This window comes from Brienomyrus brachyistius, chromosome 2 (assembly GCF_023856365.1).
Source record: "Brienomyrus brachyistius isolate T26 chromosome 2, BBRACH_0.4, whole genome shotgun sequence".
Lineage (NCBI taxonomy): Eukaryota > Metazoa > Chordata > Actinopteri > Osteoglossiformes > Mormyridae > Brienomyrus > Brienomyrus brachyistius.
Genome location: NC_064534.1, coordinates 21,461,132 through 21,481,066, shown reverse-complemented (window position 1 = coordinate 21,481,066; position 19,935 = coordinate 21,461,132). Strand labels below are relative to the sequence as shown.

General features: G+C 50.4%; 1 protein-coding gene across 1 annotated transcript in view; it reads right to left on the bottom strand.

Moving 5' to 3' along the window:
* Positions 1–1,886: 1,886 nt before the first annotated feature.
* The window catches only part of zdhhc8b (zinc finger DHHC-type palmitoyltransferase 8b), a 49,654-nt gene continuing 31,605 nt past the window's right edge, over positions 1,887–19,935 (bottom strand). Inside the window, exons 2-11 of the mRNA XM_048994261.1 lie at positions 14,955–15,076; positions 13,977–14,134; positions 11,605–11,777; positions 10,998–11,100; positions 10,753–10,844; positions 9,244–9,376; positions 8,580–8,691; positions 7,349–7,458; positions 3,694–4,640; positions 1,887–2,945 (exon numbers count right to left, since the gene is read on the bottom strand). Of these exons, the coding sequence (XP_048850218.1) occupies positions 2,774–2,945; positions 3,694–4,640; positions 7,349–7,458; positions 8,580–8,691; positions 9,244–9,376; positions 10,753–10,844; positions 10,998–11,100; positions 11,605–11,777; positions 13,977–14,134; positions 14,955–15,076 (2,122 nt within the window). The 3' untranslated portion in view covers positions 1,887–2,773. The remainder of the gene's footprint in view (positions 2,946–3,693; positions 4,641–7,348; positions 7,459–8,579; positions 8,692–9,243; positions 9,377–10,752; positions 10,845–10,997; positions 11,101–11,604; positions 11,778–13,976; positions 14,135–14,954; positions 15,077–19,935) is intronic.

Below are 19,935 nucleotides of genomic sequence, written 5' to 3'. Positions count from 1 at the left end.
CCTTACTGGCATGTCCACTGTGAGACTGATTCACTTTTCATACCAATCATGTAAATTCCAAGCCTAAGCTCCCCTTCATGGATTTGAAAAACGAAGTCATAAGAAGAACAAATAAAATAAAAGGCCTGGAATATCAGCTGGTGTCCCTCTGTATTCTGCAGGTAAATAAGACAAGAGGCAGATGGGTGTGCTTCATGGAGATGAGGAAAATTTACAGAACGTGGCTTCTTAGTTACCATGCAAGACTTTGTTGCCATTGTAATTGTGGAACCAATAAAAGCTAACCTTTGAGGTCTCCCAGTTCAACATTTTTTTTTAAAGCTGACAATAGCTAATAAAATTTCCAGTTTGCTAGTAAGTATCAGTTTTCAGACTCATACAGTGTGACAACTATTTGTTCAACACCAGAATAATGAGCAGGAATGATTACGTAAGGGAACTTTAGTTGGCTAATTACTACGGCGAGTAATAATTTTTGCTTCAGATTTTTAAGAAAAGCACTATCAAATAGAGCACACAGTGCATTTAACATATAAAATATATAAATGTAGACACACTGATCTCAGATGAAATCTTAATTTTCCTAAAGAAGAGCCCCAGAGTGTGCGTGTGTGTGAATGTGTTTGCGCAGGACTCTCTGCTGTCCGCCTGCATCACGGCACACAATACGGCAGCCGAAAGCCCACGTCTGCGGCAGCTGGTACCTCGGGCCGATTACGGCTGGTTGCAACGCCATGGAAGATGAGCGCTGCCTCCGATTAATCAGAAATACAGTAACAGCAAAAATGTCCCCCTCATCGATTTCCAGTCTCAAGTTTATACCATTAGTGCCAATTAGGAGGAAGTGTTTAACTCCACATTTCACCGTCACCAAACACACAGACAGGAGAAACAAACCAAACAGGTGGAAAATTTCAAATCTACATTTAATCAGTGATTTAAAATGGAAAAAAAATCTAATGTACTTTAATATCAAACTATATATATCCTTCAACGAAAAAAAAAAGACATTAAAATTCCACGTTGCAGTATATGGTATGTGCTGTACCAGACAGCCGCGGTGAGCACGGGCATGTATCTAACCCATAATGCACTGCTTCATTGCTCCACGTGCTTTGGGTTACCTGGCTTATATAACCATATCTGGTCCTGTAACCAGCACAACTCATTCAATTAGAGAAGGTCGTGATTAATTGGCTTGATGAGCAAGTAGTTAGATAAATTAGCTTTGCTGACCAGTGGGTCCCAGGGGCAGATTTGGGGGAAAAAAGGTATTGTAATCATGTTCCTTAGCATTTTATTCCACACCGCAAAATACTGGAGAGAGAAAACAATAAATAGAAGTATTTCCCCAATCCCCATCCCTTACCATGGATAATAATAATAATAATAATTTAATATATTTAAATTACAAATTACGAAGAGACAAAAAAGAGAAACTCCCTGACAGAATTTTCTGTATAAAAATCAAAATGTATCAAACTATTGAAATAGTGGGTATAAACATTTCAAAAAGAACAAAATAAAATGGAAAAAAATGACCTTTGTATTTTCATAATTCACATGGCTGTGGACGGTGTGTACTTTGTTTCTTAATCACAAAGTCCGTTTTTTAACGGGCGACTCTGCTTATTGGCCTGCTCGGCACCCACCTTTTACAGAGGCTTCCTGCGAAACCACATCGCTAATGAATTCCCTGCGGAGTCTGGCTGAGAAGCGAGCAGGACGGTGACGCTCCTAATGGAATGAGCTTCAGGACCTTGACAGCTGACAGGACACTGGCATTGGGTTCGAGTCCTGTACTCAAGCACCAAGAGACACGACAGACATGGGTGACAGCAAATGTATGCATGCGCGGGGGGGGGGGGGGGGGGGGGGGGGGGACGGGGGCGGCGGGGGCAAAAGAGGAAAAAAAAAAAAACATAAAAGGAACACTGACTGTAGACATTCTTATCGAAGGGCTGGATGATCCAGGGGAACAGCCTCAGTACAGCCAAATGACACGACTTTAAAAACATTTCGCTCCTGGACTGTGTATGTCCCTGTAAACAATATTACTCACCACAAACAGCCGTCACCTGTTTCCAAGCTGGTACCCGCAAGCTAATCAACATAATCTACCAAAAAAAAAAAAAACGGTAAATAAAAACCACACAGACATTCAGGCATAGATGCAGACACCTTCGAGCACCTTCGGGGTCCTGAGCAGTGAGACCCATGATGGTAACAGATTTCTGTGTGCGTTTGTCTGTGACGTCCCAAAAAGGCAGATGACTTATGTTACCACAGAAATGAGGGACCATGAATGGATATGGGCCTTCCTGTGCGTTAGATGGATCTCAGGACTCAGAGGTCTGAGGTCACCCCCCTTATGTGATGTGCTGACCTTACTGTACGAAGACTGAAGAATGCGAGAACCAGACGTGACAGACAGGGCAAAGAGACTAGGCGAGTCAGAGCATCAAGAGCGGTCACGTCCAACCAGCTGCCCCGTCACACATCCGAGATGGCCATCGGGCGACGACAGACATGAACCAGGAGGACAAGAGGAGCAAGAGCAGAGGAAGGACGGCCAGGCAACTCGCAACTAGTGTCGGGAAGAGAGAGCCGAAGTCGCCCAGGCTGACAGAATGTTCCAGAAGATAAGGCCGCTCGTGGCCACTTGGTCGACAGTCTTACATAAGCAAGAGAAAGTAAAAGAGCCCTTTCTCTGTAGCACGGTGGCGTTAGCTGCTGTGACAGTGGCAGCTTTGGTTGGCTTGGAGTCCTGCTTTCAGACGGAGATCTCATAGGTGGTCCCGCCAACGCCAGACACCTTTTTGACATTAGCATGCCGGCCGGGACTAAGGGGAACACCTTGGCCAATGGCAGTGGGCCCCAGGCGTGACTGGTCTTTGGGCTGCCCGTTAATTTTACCATGAGCCATTTTCCCATGGATCTCCTCTCTGGATGGGGAGAGAAAGAGGAAAGGAGGGAAGATAAATGGGATTGATTTTACAAAATGCTGGATGGGGTCAGCCTTCACTGGCACAGAGGTGAGAACGCACGCATGCATGCACGCACACACGTAGACATGCACGCATATAGACGCACACACACACACACTCACACACGTGCACGCACACATATGCATACACACATGGACACACGCACACAAAATTTTGGTAATTTACGTGGCACAGGTATGTGCTGTACATGGAAGGTTCTGGAGCCTGACCAGCGGCACTCGGCTGGCTCAGTGTCTCCCAGAAGCTGTCTTAAAGACGGGTGGCACAGAAAGTGTCAAGAAGTAAGTCAGGAAGAGACAGCTATGAGGTGACAGTCACGAAGCGAGTGATGAAGGGTAGGGATGAGGCGAGTCATGTAGAGTTACCAGAGCAGTTAACTTATTGAGAGAGAAATGCGTGCATGATGTGAACATACGAAACCTGAGTGGGGAAACAGGGAACAGTATTTAAGTGGCAGTTCTTCACAGACAGAAATGGCAGAAACAGTGAAAACATGCAGGTGACAGGGAGCTTTTTATTAGCTGGAAACGTAAAAACACAAAACACGCTGCCTTTGAGAAAATATTAAAAAGTAAACAACATTTAAAAAATGCATAGAAAGAAACACAGGGGGCTCCTGTCCAATGGGGGGGGGCACTGTCCACGCCTACCCCCTGGGTAATAAATTAGACGTTAGGATTTGTACCTGGGGCACAGAGGGGGCGAGTCTGTCCGCTCCAAGGCGCTGATGATGGGGAGGGGGCTGTGCCGGGTGTAGGGAGGGGACCGGGGCAGGGCGGCGGGGGAGCGGTGAGGCTGGTGGCCTGGGGACCGATAGGGGGGCTCACCGGGCTGGCCCTGCAAGACCATGCTGCCGTCGGCAGTCCTGGGTGCGCGCGGCAGCGACGTGACCGAGCCGCGCAGCCCGGCCGCCCTGCCCGCATAGGCCGTGGCCCCACCCACCAGGCTGTCCCTGGAGCCGTACGTGGGCGGCGTGAGGCCACGAGAGCTCAGGCCCTCGTGGTAGCAGCCAGCCGGTGGTAAACTGCGGCCCCCAGGGCTGTCCCGTGCATCGGCATCCGCGGGGTAGCCGGCTGGCGTCTGGGATCGCCCGCGTGGCTGCAGTAGCTTCTCCCGCTCTTCCAGCTCCTTGCGCTCCTGGATGGAAGCCATGATGGTCTTGGAGAGGTTGTCATAGCGCACCGGTGACGGGTCCCTGGGTGGCAGCGAGCGGTGGGCGGCAGCAGGGCTGTAGGCGGGCGGTGGGGCCCTGGCGGGCAGGTAGGGCGAGCGGGTGGCCCGGCTCAGGCACTCGCCGGCGGACAGGGCTACACCGGGCCCCAGCAGGCTGTCGTAGGACAGGCTGCCATTGCGATTAGACAGAGTGTTGGAGGAGAAGACGGGCCTGCAGGGGGCGTCGGCCATACTGGCCACCATCTCGGGCTCCAGGCCGCAGAGTCGTGCTTCGTCCCTGCGCTGGTACGCCTGCTTCAGACTCAGCGAGTCCAGCTGCAGCGGGGAGGACCGGAAGCTGCGGTGCAGCGAGGGGTTTGAGCACTCGGGCAGCTCCAGGTTGGGCTCCGAGCGGTAATCAGGTGCATGGCCGCTCTCCTCCGCGATGGATCCAGGGCCACGCTCCTCCTGCATGGAGATCTGCAGAAGTACACAGTCATATCAACAGATCTGTGATCTGTGTACATGTTCAGGAAGGATGGGTACTGCTGGATAGCCCACGACACAATACGCATCACGATGCTTGTGTCATGATTCAATGCATCACAATTTTACCCCTGTATCCTGCTGGTTAACCGCTCCAATACTGATCAAATACTTGAATAAAGTGCTTTTACTCTTCAGCTCGGTTGCACAAGTTATCGCGCCCCTGCTATATCGGATTTTTCCCCGAGGCATCACAGTTCTCTGCATATCGCGTACCTTGCCTGTGGTCTGACTGTTGTGAGCAAACTTTTTGTGAACCCATACTGAGCTTAAAAAGTTTTTATTTGTACTTATTCCATTATGTATAAAGAGACAGAGAGAGAGATGTGTATGTATAAATATATATATACATACATATACATTACATATTATTATTATTATTATGTTCATATGTACTCATATCCTTAGCCCAACACTCACATATCATATGTGTTTACAAAGTGTATTTTAATAAGTTTACATGTGTTTAAAGCGTGTGGGAGGGGTATTTTAAGACTTAAACTACAAACCGGATTCCAAAAAAGTTGGGACACTAAACAAATTGTGAATAAAAACTGAATGCAATGATGTGGAGATGGCAAATGTCAATATCTTATTTGTAATAGAACGTAGATGACAGATCAAAAGTTTAATCCGAGTAAATGTATCATTTCAAAGGAAAAATATGTTGATTCAAAATTTCACGGTGTCAACAAATCCCAAAAAAGTTGGGACAAGTAGCAATAAGAGGCTGGAAAAAGTAAATTTGAGCATAACGAGGAGCTGGAAGACCAATTAACACTAAATAGGTCAATTGGCAACATGATTGGGTATAAAAAGAGCTTCTCAGAGTGGCAGTGTCTCTCAGAAGCCAAGATGGGTAGAGGATCACCAATTCCCACAATGTTGCGCAGAAAGATAGTGGAGCAATATCAGAAAGGTGTTACCCAGCGAAAACTTGCAAAGACTTTGCAGTTATCATCATCAACTGTGCATAACATCATCCGAAGATTCAGAGAATCTGGAACAATCTCTGTGCGTAAGGGTCAAGGGCGTAAAACCATACTGGATGCCCGTGATCTCCGGGCCCTTAAACGACACTGCACCATAAACAGGAATGCTACTGTAAAGGAAATCACAGAATGGGCTCAGGAATACTTCCAGAAACCATTGTCAGTGAACACAATCCACCGTGCCATCCGCCGTTGCCAGCTGAAACTCTACAGTGCAAAGAAGAAGCCATTTCTAAGCAAGATCCACAAGCTCAGGCGTTTTCACTGGGCCAGGGATCATTTAAAATGGAGTGTGGCAAAATGGAAGACTGTTCTGTGGTCAGACGAGTCAAGATTCGAAGTTCTTTTTGGAAATCTGGCACGCCATGTCATCCGGACCAAAGAGGACAAGGACAACCCAAGTTGTTATCAACGCTCAGTTCAGAAGCCTGCATCTCTGATGGTATGGGGTTGCATGAGTGCGTGTGGCATGGGCAGCTTGCATGTCTGGAAAGGCACCATCAATGCAGAAAAATATATTCAGGTTCTAGAACAACATATGCTCCCATCCAGACATCATCTGTTTCAGGGAAGACCCTGCATTTTTCAACAAGATAATGCCAGACCACATTCTGCATCAATCACAACATCATGGCTGCGTAGGAGAAGGATCCGGGTACTGAAATGGCCAGTCTGCAGTCCAGATCTTTCACCTATAGGGAACATTTGGCGCATCATAAAGAGGAAGGTGCGACAAAGAAGGCCCAAGACGATTGAACAGTTAGAGGCCTGTATTAGACAAGAATGGGAGAGCATTCCTATTTCTAAACTTGAGAAACTGGTCTCCTCGGTCCCCAGACGTCTGTTGAGTGTTGTAAGAAGAAGGGGAGATGCCACACAGTGGTGAAAATGGCCTTGTCCCAACTTTTTGGGATTTGTTGACACCATGATATTTTGAATCAACATATTTTTCCCTTAAAATGATACATTTTCTCAGTTTAAAGTTTTGTTCCGTGATTCATGTTCTATTCTGAATAAAATATTAGAACTTGGCACCTCCACATCATTGCATTCAGTTTTTATTCACGATTTGTATAGTGTCCCAACTTTTTTGGAATCCGGTTTGTATTAAAAAATGTTTATTTATATGGTCTTTCTATATCGCGGATTTTCACCAATCCCTGATGCGTCTGGAACGTAACTTCCGCGATAGGCAGGGATCACTGTATATCAAAAGTACAGATCAAAATAAATAAAAAATATAGTGAACAGCAAATGAGGGGAAAAAACCACAGAATGACATATTTGACTTGCAGAGGTACATCTGACCTATTTTTTGCACTGCAGTGCACTTGGTATGGCTATACAATAAGAGCATTTTTTAAATTGGCAAATGTAAAAAAAAATTATTGTAAAATCATTACATTTGACTCTGTTGGTGTTAAACAGTACTGCAACAAATAAATAAATCGAATCAGTTGTCCAAAATATTGATGAAAAACCGTCACAAACTGAATCGTGATATATTAATAAACTGCAGCATTGATACAGCTCTGATATTCACACTATAATTTTAAGTGTCTGCTAACAGTCTGCCAGCCCATCAAAAAGATACCATAGCAACAACATACAGTATAAAAGGGTAACAGTCACATACTCAGCCAGACTGACCTTCTCACCACCCGTGTGATAGTGCACCTTGGGGATTGTGCCGAAGGAGGGTCGATACTTGTACATGGCTGGAGTGGACGGGTGGACGGGCTTGTTGGAGAGGGAGCCATCTGTAGTGGGAGACAGCGATGGGTCACATGATACCCAGGGCGATGACATCACAAAGGGCCACCTTCAAATCTCACATTTAGACATTTGCACTACATCTACTGCTTTGGCGCCTTGTTTATTTGTCATTATATGCATGTTCCTCTGTGCATTATGTTCTTGTTGCTGCATACACCTGAAAATTCCCTTCAGATCAATATAGTTAATCTTAAATTAAAACAAGAAACATTTATTGCGATATTTGCAATCTTATGATGAGTAATCAAAAGAATAATCAAAAAAGGACTTTAGCGTGAATATATAGATATTGTTTTATTTCAAATCTTGCCTTCTCGTCCTGTACTGTAAAATTAATATTAGGTAAAATTCCACCCAATTATAAATATTAAACCAGACTTCCTGTTAGCAAACTGACTATTGATGGTTCACTGCTGACAAGGTAAGTTCAAAGTGACCCTGTAAAAATGGGTACACGTGTATGACCTGTCTCCTACAACAGGGAAACAACCAGCCTTGGAAGACAGCAAGTACTGCAGGTAGAAAGGGCAGGAGAGAGAGAGAGCGATCAGCCTGACGTTTATCACCGCGTAATACGACCACCAGGGGGCACTGGAAGCCCAAAATAGAAACTCCAGCTGGACAGCCTCAGCAGGCAGATATTGTCAGCGAATGAAAGGTTTGGGAAATGGGACTGGAGCAGCGTCCAAAAAACCCTCAATGGAGGGCACAGCAGTAATTTTACTCTGTTCATTTATTAGAGGGTGTACATGGTGTTAGAGCCAAATATAATTCATGTGTACCAGGCTGGTGAGCTCACCGCTCAAAGGTATTCCAGCGCCTGGCCAGGTTAGACTCTCAATGGAAGCTAAATTTAAAAGGCTGACAGATTCCACAGGTTCCTGCAACTAAGCGCCCTTCATACTCCTGCTGGGGGGTTGAATTATAGCAGAGTATGGATCCACCCTAAATGTACCAGGGCTGCTCACTGGTGCCCCTCTCCTCCGGCGCCATTCAGGAAAGCTATCCTGAGCCAAGGTGCATTACATACAATGCATAGGGCTTCCTCACGTAAAAAGCCTTTACAGAGAGTGGAGGGGTCAATGGGGGCAGTGGGGGTCCTGACCTTCACTGGAGGTCAGATGGCTCTTCAGCTCCCGGTATTTGTCGGCTTTAGGGGGCAGAGGTGGGCCCGTCTCCAGCGGCTTGTCGTTCAGCATATCCAAGCTGCCCTTGGACTGAAACACACAGGGAACAAACGAAATCATGGCTGGGCCTTAACTGGGTCAAACGCTGGGGTTACATGAACGAGGCTGCGGTCTGTCACTAAGAGACCCTGCTCAGATCTTCTTTACTGCTGCATGTTTATGAAACATGGTCATCTGAAGGCACAGAGATGCCATGCAAAGAGAGAGCGAGAGAGAGAGAGAGCGAGAGAGAGAGAGAGCGAGAGAGAGAGAGAGCACAAAAGAGAGCGAGAGCAGGCGGGGAGAGAGAGAGAGAGAGAGAGTGCACAGGCACAGAGTTATCATAACAGTCACTGCCATGCAGAGAGAGAGAGAGAACAGGCAGAGAGAAAGAGAGAGAGAGCGTGCAGGCAGAGAGAGAGAGAGAGCATGAGAGAGAGAGTGCACAGGCACAGAGCTATCATAACAGTCGCTGCCATGCAGAGAGAGAGAGAGAGCACAGGCAGAGAGAGAGAGAGCGAGAGAGAGAAGGCAGAAACAGAAACAAAAGAGAGCACATGCAGACACAGGAAGAGAGAGGGAGTGCAGGCACAACATCCTGACCTTGGAGCGCAGGATACTGCTGTGGATGCCGTTGTCATTGATCTTGACGGTGACATGCCGGTCTGAGAGGGTGGGCCGAAGGAAGGGTGGCTGGATGGAGACCAGTGCCTTCTTACTGGGGTCCACTATGTACCTGTTATGAGGTGGAATGGCGGATGGAGGTACTGATTTAGTTTGCTGCTGCCTGTTGGAGAAACAATCAGCTCTGATTTCAGGGGTCTGGAGAGAATTGCACACCCACACAAGCAGTCTTAAAATTCCCATAAACATGAAAGCTGCCGGACAGGCAGCAACAGGTGTGCTGTGGAGCAGAGAGCAACAGGGCGGTGTCAGTCCTCACAGTGAGGCAGGACAGGGTCATTCTGCACTGCACTGCACTGCACTGCATCACACCCTGTGGAGGGACGGGGTGAGTTTGCACCGCACGGAGGGACGGGGTGAGTTTGCACCGCACGGAGGGACGGGGTGAGTTTGCACCACACGGAGGGACGGGGTGAGTCTGCACCGCACCCTGCGGACGGACGGGGTGAGTCTGCACCGCACGGAGGGACGGGGTGAGTCTGCACCGCACCTAGCGGACGGACGGGGTGAGTCTGCACCGCACCCTGCGGACGGAGTGAGTCTGCACCGCACCCTGCGGACGGACGGGGTGAGTCTGCACCGCACCCTGCGGACGGACGGGGTGAGTCTGCACCGCACCCTGCGGAGGGGCGGGGTGAGTCTGCACCGCACCCTGCGGACGGACGGGGTGAGTCTGCACCACACGGAGGGACGGGGTGAGTCTGCACCGCACCCTGCGGACGGACGGGGTGAGTCTGCACCGCACCCTGCGGACGGACGGGGTGAGTCTGCACCGCACGGAGGGGCGGGGTGAGTCTGCACCGCACGGAGGGGCGGGGTGAGTCTGCACCGCACCCTGCGGACGGACGGGGTGAGTCTGCACCGCACGGAGGGGCGGGGTGAGTCTGCACCGCACCCTGCGGGCGGACGGGGTGAGTCTGCACCGCACCCTGCGGACGGACGGGGGTGAGTCTGCACCGCACGGAGGGACGGGGGTGAGTCTGCACCGCACGGAGGGACGGGGGTGAGTCTGCACCGCACGGAGGGGCGGGGTGAGTCTGCACCGCACCCTGCGGACGGATGGGGTGCGTCTGCACCGCACCCTGCGGACGGACGGGGTGAGTCTGCACCGCACGGAGGGATGGGGTGATTCTGCACCGCACGGAGGGATGGGGTGATTCTGCCCCACAGGGATCCGCCTCAGCCCCCACCCTTACAATCCTGTGGTGTCATGTTTCAGGGAGTACTTGGGGAAATCTGCTGTCATCTACACCGCGGCCAGCTGAAAATCCGGTACCCTCCAGCATCACTTGATGTTCGGTGGGGGTGTTTTTGGGTGGTAAGTTCTTACCACTTTCTGTTCTGTTCTCACCTGATTTTAAGGCTCCTTTTCAATGTTTTTGTTGTAGTACAGTTAAAATGAGGTTGGGGGGAGCACACCATCCTTACCTGGGAGCCAGTGGGCTGCATAGGACGTATTCCACGTTGCCACAGCACCCACGGGTGAAGGGGTTTACCCCTCCACGGAACTTTCCAGTCACCTGGGAAAAGGCATGTGGTAGAAACCGTGTTACACAGAACACAGCCAGGACTTTAGGTAAACATAAATCAAAATGCCTGTAGGGGGCAGGCAAGAGGAGCGAACCAAAGGGGTGTGGTCACCCAGACTACTGTGCAAAGGGGGCCGGCCTCACCTGCTCGTTGGTAGTGCGGCCCCTGGCCACCAGGACCATGTGGAAACCTGTGAGTCCCATGACCGGGATGAAGAAGAGACCAGCTACACACATCACCACCAGACTGAGGCAGCAACGTCAAGGAGCTGGAACCGGTACAAGCCAGACTCACACTGACCTCTACTGCCACCATGAGGCCAAGTGCAGGTACAACAGGGACAGCCAAAGCCAACACACATGTGGGTCAATACTGGCAAAGTTTACCACCATGCAAATTCTACTGGTTATATGGTTCCAGAACAGCAGGCAGCACGGAGGGTATTGACTAAGGCTAAGCGAAAAGTCAGGGGCCTGATCAGGACCGATATGGAGAATCATTACTTAGTAAATTAACACTCGGTTTTCAATTCACGGAATTAAATCAAATGTATGTAATAAACTTAAGAGCTCATTTTTACAGCTTTGCGTGGCACAAGCAAGTAAGACTCAGGGATTTAAGTTGCTATTAATACTATTAATAAGTGCTGAGAGCTCAGACAGTGGTATTTTTAACAGGCCTAATTAATGAGGAGTTCGGCCTGCAGTGGGGGGGGGGGGGGGGGGGGGGGGTGCAGTTTCCAGAGGATACGTGACGGTGGTGTGGAGGGCACCTAGGCGGTCCATGTGGTACAGCACAAAGAGCAGGCCGAAGGAGAATACGCCCACCATGTGCACGCTGAGCGACAGTAGAAACAGGAAGAAGTAGCGGTAGTTCCGCCTCCCAATGCAGTTGTTTACCCAGGGGCAGTGATGGTCGAAGTCCTGCAGGGGGCAGTAGAGAGACGGGGCAGTCAGTTCAGGATCTCCAGTTCATTCATAAATACAGCACACTGCATTACACTTAGAGGAGTGAAACGGCTGATTCCATAAAATGCACTGAATGCGGGCGAGTTAAAATGTGTGCTTAAGTCACCTTAAGACCTTAAGAGAGTTAACACCGAGAAAATATGAAACAGACCATCTGCAACATAAATATGAAACAGACCATCTGCAACTGCAGACAATCACAGAGGCATGTTTGGCTGATCAAAGTGAGTTAAACCTGGACTCCACACGGGGCTAGTACAAACCACATCAGAAACGACACCATTGTGTTCAGCGTTCATTTGCATAAGCAGTGGAGATGATGAGGTGAGCACGATTCCAGCGTGGGATGCTTGTTCTGCACAAGCACTGTCAGCCTCCAGTCTTTGTGCGTGCGCACTGAGAACTGGGCGGGGCCATTTAGGTAGCCCCTTACAGGCCAGAGGGGGAGGCAGTGATTTGTCACTGAACACATTTCCTAGAGAGCCTATCGCCCACCATGGAGCACAGGATGCTGGAGATTGAGGTGTACTAGAGGCAGACTGGCTTTCACTGCAAAAAACACAGGCAGGCCACAAAGTGCCTAATATGTAAAGAGCTATGCAAAAATCAGCTCAGACGCTTAGAGGAGAGTGTCGCGGAGGCATGTGTGTGTAAGTGGCGTGTGTGTGCGTAAGCGGCGTCTGTGTGTGTATGTAAGCGGCGTGTGTGTGTGTGTGTGTGTGTAAGCGGCTGTGTGTGTGTGTGTGTGTGTGTGTGTGTAAGCGGCGTGTGTGTGTGTGTGTGTGTGTGTGTGTGTAAGCGGCGTGTGTGTGTGTGTGTGTGTGTGTGTAAGCGGCGTGTGAGTGTGTGTGTGTGTGTGTGTGTGTGTGTAAGCGGCGTGTGAGTGTGTGTGTGTGTGTGTGTGTGTGTGTGTAAGCGGCGTGTGAGTGTGTGTGTAAGTGGCGTGTGTGTCTGTGTGTGTGTGTAAGCGGCGTGTGTGTGTGTGTGTGTGTGTAAGCGGCGTGTGAGTGTGTGTGTGTGTAAGCGGCGTGTGAGTGTGTGTGTGTGTAAGTGGCGTGTGAGTGTGTGTGTGTGTAAGTGGCGTGTGAGTGTGTGTAAGCGGCGTGTGAGTGTGTGTGTAATGTGTGTAAGCGGCGTGTGAGTGTGTGTGTAATGTGTGTAAGCGGCGTGTGAGTGTGTGTGTGTAAGTGGCGTGTGAGTGTGTGTAAGCGGCGTGTGTGTGTGTGTAAGCGGCGTGTGAGTGTGTGTGTGTAAGTGGCGGGTGAGTGTGTGTGTAAGTGGCGGGTGAGTGTGTGTGTAAGTGGCGTGTGTGTCTGTGTGTGTGTAAGCGGCGTGTGTGTGTGTGTAAGTGGCGTGTGAGTGTGTGTGTAAGCGGCGTGTGAGTGTGTGTGTGTAAGTGGTGGGTGAGTGTGTGTGTAAGTGGCGTGTGTGTCTGTGTGTGTGTAAGCGGCGTGTGTGTGTGTGTAAGCGGCGTGTGTGTGTAAGCAGCTTGTGTGTGTGTTTGTGTATGTGTGTAAGTGGCGTGTGCATGTGTAAGTGGCGTGTGTGTGTAAGCGGCGTGTGAGTGTGTGTGTGAGTGGCGTGTGAGTGTGTGTGTAAGCGGCGTGTGAGTGTGTGTGTAAGCGGCGTGTGAGTGTGTGTGTAAGCGGCGTGTGAGTGTGTGTGTAAGCGGCGTGTGTGTGTGTGTGTGTGTGTAAGCGGCGTGTGTGTGTGTGTGTGTGTGTGTGTAAGCGGCGTGTGTGTGTAAGCGGCGTGTGTGTGTGTGTGTGTGTGTGTAAGCGGCGTGTGTGTGTGTGTGTGTAAGCGGCGTGTGTGTGTGTGTGTGTGTGTGTAAGCGGCGTGTGTGTGTGTGTGTGTGTAAGCGGCGTGTGTGTGTGTGTGTGTGTGTAAGCGGCGTGTGTGTGTGTGTAAGCGGCGTGTGTGTGTGTGTGTGTGTGTGTGTAAGCGGCGTGTGTGTGTGTGTGTAAGCGGCGTGTGTGTGTAAGCGGCGTGTGTGTGTGTGTGTGTGTGTGTAAGCGGCGTGTGTGTGTGTGTGTGTAAGCGGCGTGTGTGTGTGTGTGTGTGTAAGCGGCATGTGTGTGTGTGTGTGTGTGTAAGCGGCGTGTGTGTGTGTGTGTGTGTGTGTGTGTGGTGTGTGTGTGTAAGCGGCCTCACCTCCACACAATTGTCACACACGCTGCAGTGGGAGCAGCGCGGAGGCCTATAGAAGTGGCAGGTTGCACACCACTTCATGCGCACCTGGATGCCCTTCACCTCCACGTTCTTGTAGAGTGGGGCACGGAAGTCGTCGTCCTTGTCCTCGTCCTCATTGGCTGTGATGGAGAGAAGGAATGGGACAATGGCATGGGGGTGGGAGATGGCTTTTCGGACAGGCTACCCATGACAGGGCTGGGGAAGCGTGGGGGCTGCCCAAGGGAACGGAGACCACAGGTCCAAAGCAGAGATTTCAGGCTTGAAGCTCCTATTTCTCATTAAAGAACTTGACGGCAAATCAGGTCCTGAGAGGTGCTTTTAAAATCCCTCACATCTTTATTACAAACGCAAAGAATGGCAACAATAAGTTTCATCCTATCTGGACACATTCTCATCCACTGGACTCCACCTGCTCTTGTGCTCAGTTGTAACCCACAATGCAGTGCGGGGGCCACATACTGGCACATGGCATTGAGATCTGTGTGACAAAAATGCAACTGACCAGACGCTGTACCTGGGAGGGGGGGATAAGTGGAGTGTTAAACAGGCCTAAGGGGGGGTCCATTATCAACAGCCCTCCTCAAAATGCGGAACAACGGCTAAAGTCATCATGGCCTCCGGTTTGAATTATTGGTCCCCCCCACCCCTGTCTCTGGCCCCATCTCCATGATGACCAGGTGGCAGAAGAGGGCTTTCACGTTGTGGAGAAAACAGGACATGGACATTGGAGGTGGGTGCAGTGAGGTTCCCAGCATGCGGGCGGCCTTCACACGACAGCAATGGCTTCATTTATATTACAAAAGAACATTTTACATGATTACTATAACATATAATCACATAAAGCCAACCATCTGAATCACAGCACTGCAGGCTGGCTCATGTGTTCAGGACGTCCTGTCGGTGTTCGGGGGGGGGGGGGGGGGGGGGGTGGTCACCTACCTCTGGGGTACATGCCGGGGTCCATGAAGGTGGCCATGCTGAAGTTAGCCAGCACGAAGAGGAAGACGACGCCATTGTAGAGTGGCACAGTGAGGGAGATGGCCTGCGTCAGCCAGGGGCACCTGGGGGGGGCAGGGAGCTGTTACGGTCCATTCAGAACGTTCCCAGAACCGAGATATTATCAGAGCAGCCACCTATGTCACACACACACACACACACACACACACACACACACACACACACACACACACACACACACACACACACACACACACACACACACACACACAGAGTCAGTAAAGGGAAGATTCTCCCTGTAATCCCCAGCAAACACATACATGACAAAGTACCACAGTGCTCCTTAGGTCACTAAGAACCACATGCGGCCAGCAGGAAGTTCCAAAGGGGTCCGATTCGGGGTCCGAACAGGCTGTAGCCTGTAATGGCAGATGTCCCAGTACTGACCAACGACTCCTGAGGACAGCTGATCGGTAGTGACTGTCACACGACAGACCCGAGACTCTGTGACGAGCAGTAGCTCACCATCCCTCCTCAAGGGGATGCCGAGACCAAGCTAGTTCCTGCACAGTTAGTTCCTAACGTGCTAGTTTTTTTAAGTGTTAGTTGTGCTGCTACTTTTACGATACGTAGTGCAGGGTGGCTGTGCAGGGAAGGGCGAGCTGCTGAGACAGGCGAAATACGGAGCGTGGGTCAGCGCTCCTCCAAGGAATGGACTGTCCCAAAACAGCACCCCATACCGTGCGCTACTTCGCATTCTGCTAGTTATCATCCTGCCAGTTAGCATCCCGCTAATTAACATCCTGCCAGTTAGCATCCCGCTATTAGCACCGAATGCTTCCAGCCCCAATCTCAGGGTGTAGCCCTCATGGAAAGCAAGCTCCACGCCTCTGGACCCAGGAATGGGATAAAATGGGATTAAATGGGCCTGGCTGCAGGGCACTACAGCCATAATTTTCCTTCGGGGTCTGGCCGTAGTCCCGGGCCGAGAACCTCCCGGAAGGGCGTGCGTCTCCAGGCAGCCTGCAAGCCAAAGGCCAGAGTCCTCACAGCACCCGGCTCACAGTGGCCTGCCACCAAACCCAAGAGAAGGGCTAGAAAGGCAGTGGGGTAAAAGGTTTTCAATGTGGGGCCAGTCAGATGAGAGGGAGTCACGCAGGAAGGCCAGCCGGACACCCAAGGCTGAGCAACAGGGCGCAACGACGAGAAGAAGGAAGAGAGAAATGGGAGGTCACTGGTCTTTGGAGAAAGGAGTGGGGGGTTTTGGACGGAAAGAATGCAGTTCGCACCCAGTTTATCCTAATGAACTTAAAAGTATTTTCTACAGAAAAAGGGAGACACTCATAACAAAACACACACAAGCTTGTATTCATATCTTTGTGGGGACTCTCCATTCATTTCTACAGGAAAGACCCTAAGCGCACCCTTTTGGCTTTTTTACTTTTTTGATTGCATTGATCTTTGTGTGCACCCGAAAAAATGATCTCTAACATAATAAAACAGGTTATTACATTAAAGGGAACATTTGGTCCCCACAAAGTAATATATACCTAATCCACACACACACACACACACACACACACACACACACACACACACACAGTCATATCTCAGTGCAGACTGCCATCTCAACACAGTGTCTTAAATCCCCAGGCTTGTAAAGATTACATGTAAGCCAAAGGGTTCTGACCCCTGAATGAAAGCCACCCAGACCCAGTGGAGTCCGAGGCAGGCTGGGGTGCCTCACACCCATTCTGTCCAGGCCGGTTACGTCTGAGGGTAACATGGGGCATGCCGTCCCCGGCTGTCCTCCCCAAATACACTCTGCACACACCCTCAAACCTCTCGCCCACCATCCCACATAACACCCGCCCCCTCCACCCCTGGACTAAGAGGGAAACACAAACATCTCACTGACCATCCTGATCCAAAGTGGCCACCCCCTGGGGCTCACATCGGGGATTTGAATGGTCTCCCCCACAGGGCCGTTACCTGGGCACCTTGCGGTCGTGGCCACCCTCCCTCACAGCTGGTGTCTGCTTTCAGCATTCACTGGGCTACCCCCCCCCCCCCCCCCGGCCAACAAAGACAACGCCATGACCAAAAGCAGACCAGCAGACAAGAGAACTACGAGAGACGCCGGAAGGAGATCGGCCTTTCGAAGAAGGGCGACTCCCACCCTCTCATCCCAAACACCAAGGAGGAAACCCAACCTGCTACGAGACCAGCCAGGCCTCCCCCTAGAACTCCAAAGCACAGACTGTGAAGGTCCTGAAGAGAGACCTATGGGGTGAAATCAGAATCCGGGCAGGAGAGACGTCCAGCAGAGGGATGAACCCAAATGCATGGCGTGCATCTGGACCAGCTGCCAGGTACCACACTGTCCATATGACAGTGGTCTGAAATGGCATTTAGTGGAAGTCATTTGCTGATCACTGATTCCTTCCCGTCAAGGCGGCATTTCTGACTTAGGTGCTGATGTTGGTTATGCAGTTTAACTCAGTGGTTCTCAATCCTGTCCCTGCGACCCCCCCCCCTCCCAAGAATTGTTTAATTCCAACCCATTCCTTATGCATATGTGAACACACTCAACCAAAAAAGTTGACTTCAGCTAACCAGTTTAGCAGCGGCTCTGGGGGAACGGTGAGACGCCGCAGACCACCTGCGACATCGTCATCTAACATCAGCAATAACTTTCCGACCTGCAGACAGACTGCAGGGAAGTGATGCTTCAATATCAGGAGCACAGTAGCGGCCGTTACTATGGTTACAGCATATAAACATCTCCATTTACACAGGCTACACGAGGGCATGCAAATCCAGCTCAAAATAGTTTCGAGCAAGAGAAGAGTGACACTCCTCCTGACGTGAAAAACGTTGTTTGAGAAGCACACTTCTCTGATGTCACAGGAGCTAACGACCGCTAACGGCTGCTGTTAAAAACATAGTCCACTCACTCGCCATACTGTTTACTCATCAGCAACACGAGGGGTGTAACCACTCCAGGAGCCCACCTACAGCAGCAGAACTAATGAATAATCCAAAAAGTAGGACGCCTCAATAGAACTTAATGAGAAAAGGACCCTACCAGGAACATGCGCTACGGCTGTACTTAGGGCTGAACAATTCTGGAAAACAATTCTTTCGCTTGATTTCTTTCGCTTAGAATAATTTTCTAACATTTTTTTTTTTATTTAAATGTCTATCGCACTTATTAAAACTGCAAATGGAAACACAACAAAACCTGACTGTGCCAAATATATGACTGATCCAGGACCAGCATACAAACTACTTTATAGAGTAACTAACCATGGCACGAGAAGCAAGGTGAACTCATTCAGGAAGCTGTATCCCACCACCAATATAACTCACGATGAGAGGAGCTCAGACATCGTTAGAGGTTTCACTGACCTCTTAACCTCCAATACTGTCCATCACGTGACAGTTCCACATTAAATGCAGTTAATTTAAAGTTAAGTCGGTCACTCTGCTGAGGCAGAAGGATTCTGCAAAATCAATAGCTGATCTGAGATCATTTTCCCATGTGTCATTCTGGCTTATTTTTTTTTTTTGCTTGGTATTTGACTGATCCTGGGACAGAGGGAAAAGTCACCTCCAGCATCTGTACCTCCCAGGGCCTGGAAACACACGCAACCTCACATTGTCTGGAAGACAGACCCACCAGGAGCTCAGCCATGTACCTGACCAGGCTACCTGGCAACAGCTAGACCCCCCCACATCACTAAGGCCCAAACCCCCGCCTCCAAACTGGAAACATGGAACGGCTTGGCTCCTTTCGTAATCGGCTGGTTCATTAGGATGCACCTGGAGAGTAAGGGGCTGACTCACCACCCCCGAGAGCCGACTGTCACTACAGCAGAGGAATCTGAACGGGGGGGGGGGCTGCTACACAATGCCGATGAAGTTTTGGGGGGAGTGGAGTTAGCAATGGAAAACCTCAGATAAAACGGGTGGGGGCTTGTGACATAGGGGATGAGGAGGGCATTCCTAACTGACGATGTGATTCAGCCGGCAGGTTAACCCCGCGTGTCCCGGTCGCCTCCGTGCACACAAACTCGGCAGCATGGCAGCACGCATCACCACAAACAGGCGCTGGCAGACGCATGCGGCTGAGGCGATCCCACGCCGACATCCGCCGTCGCACGCGAACGAGGGGCACAGAGCACTGAGGAAGCAGGGGGGCTTGGGGGCGGCTCACCATTGTTTTGACCTTTTATCTCCAAGCAGCATCTGCAAGTCGGGGGAATGGCTGGAGCCGTGGCCGGAAAGTGACCCCCCCCCCCAATCACACACCACAAACAGAACGTCCAGATTTATTTTTTCCCTCCCACACCACTTTCATTTCCTCTTAATACTACAAGACGTTGCAATATTTGAATCCTTTGCTAAGCTGACAAATCGGTTCTTAGAATTTTCCGCCACTAAAAGGACCTGAGAAAAGAGAAAAAAAAAACCCATCGGCCACCTCAGCGCAGCCTGCATTTTGTACTGCGCCGCTGCAGCACTGCACTCACACGCTGGTGAGTCACGGCTTTCTCGTGACAGTGGGGAACAGACCGTGCAGGCGTGTGCGTGGTCCCCAGGCGTGTGCGCTCGTCCCTCTGCAACAGCGAGTTTCCTTATGTTTCCAAAGCGATTCGACTCCCTGTTGCGACAGGTGCTACCCTAACGCTGACAGTGTACTTCTCAGGTGTAGGCTGTCGGTTGGGGGGGGAGAGGGGGGTCACATAGCGTGTACCACAGGGTAGGAGTGGCCTGATTTTCAGTGGGTTGGAGGTCACTGAGAATAAATCCCAACGCATGCACACACACACAAACACACACACTCACGCATGCATGCATGCATGCACGCACGCCTATAGCCCCAGTGAACAGATGCCTCACCATCTGCTGAAGTCAGATGGTGGGAGACAGACGCATGGACCTCACACAGGTGGGAAGG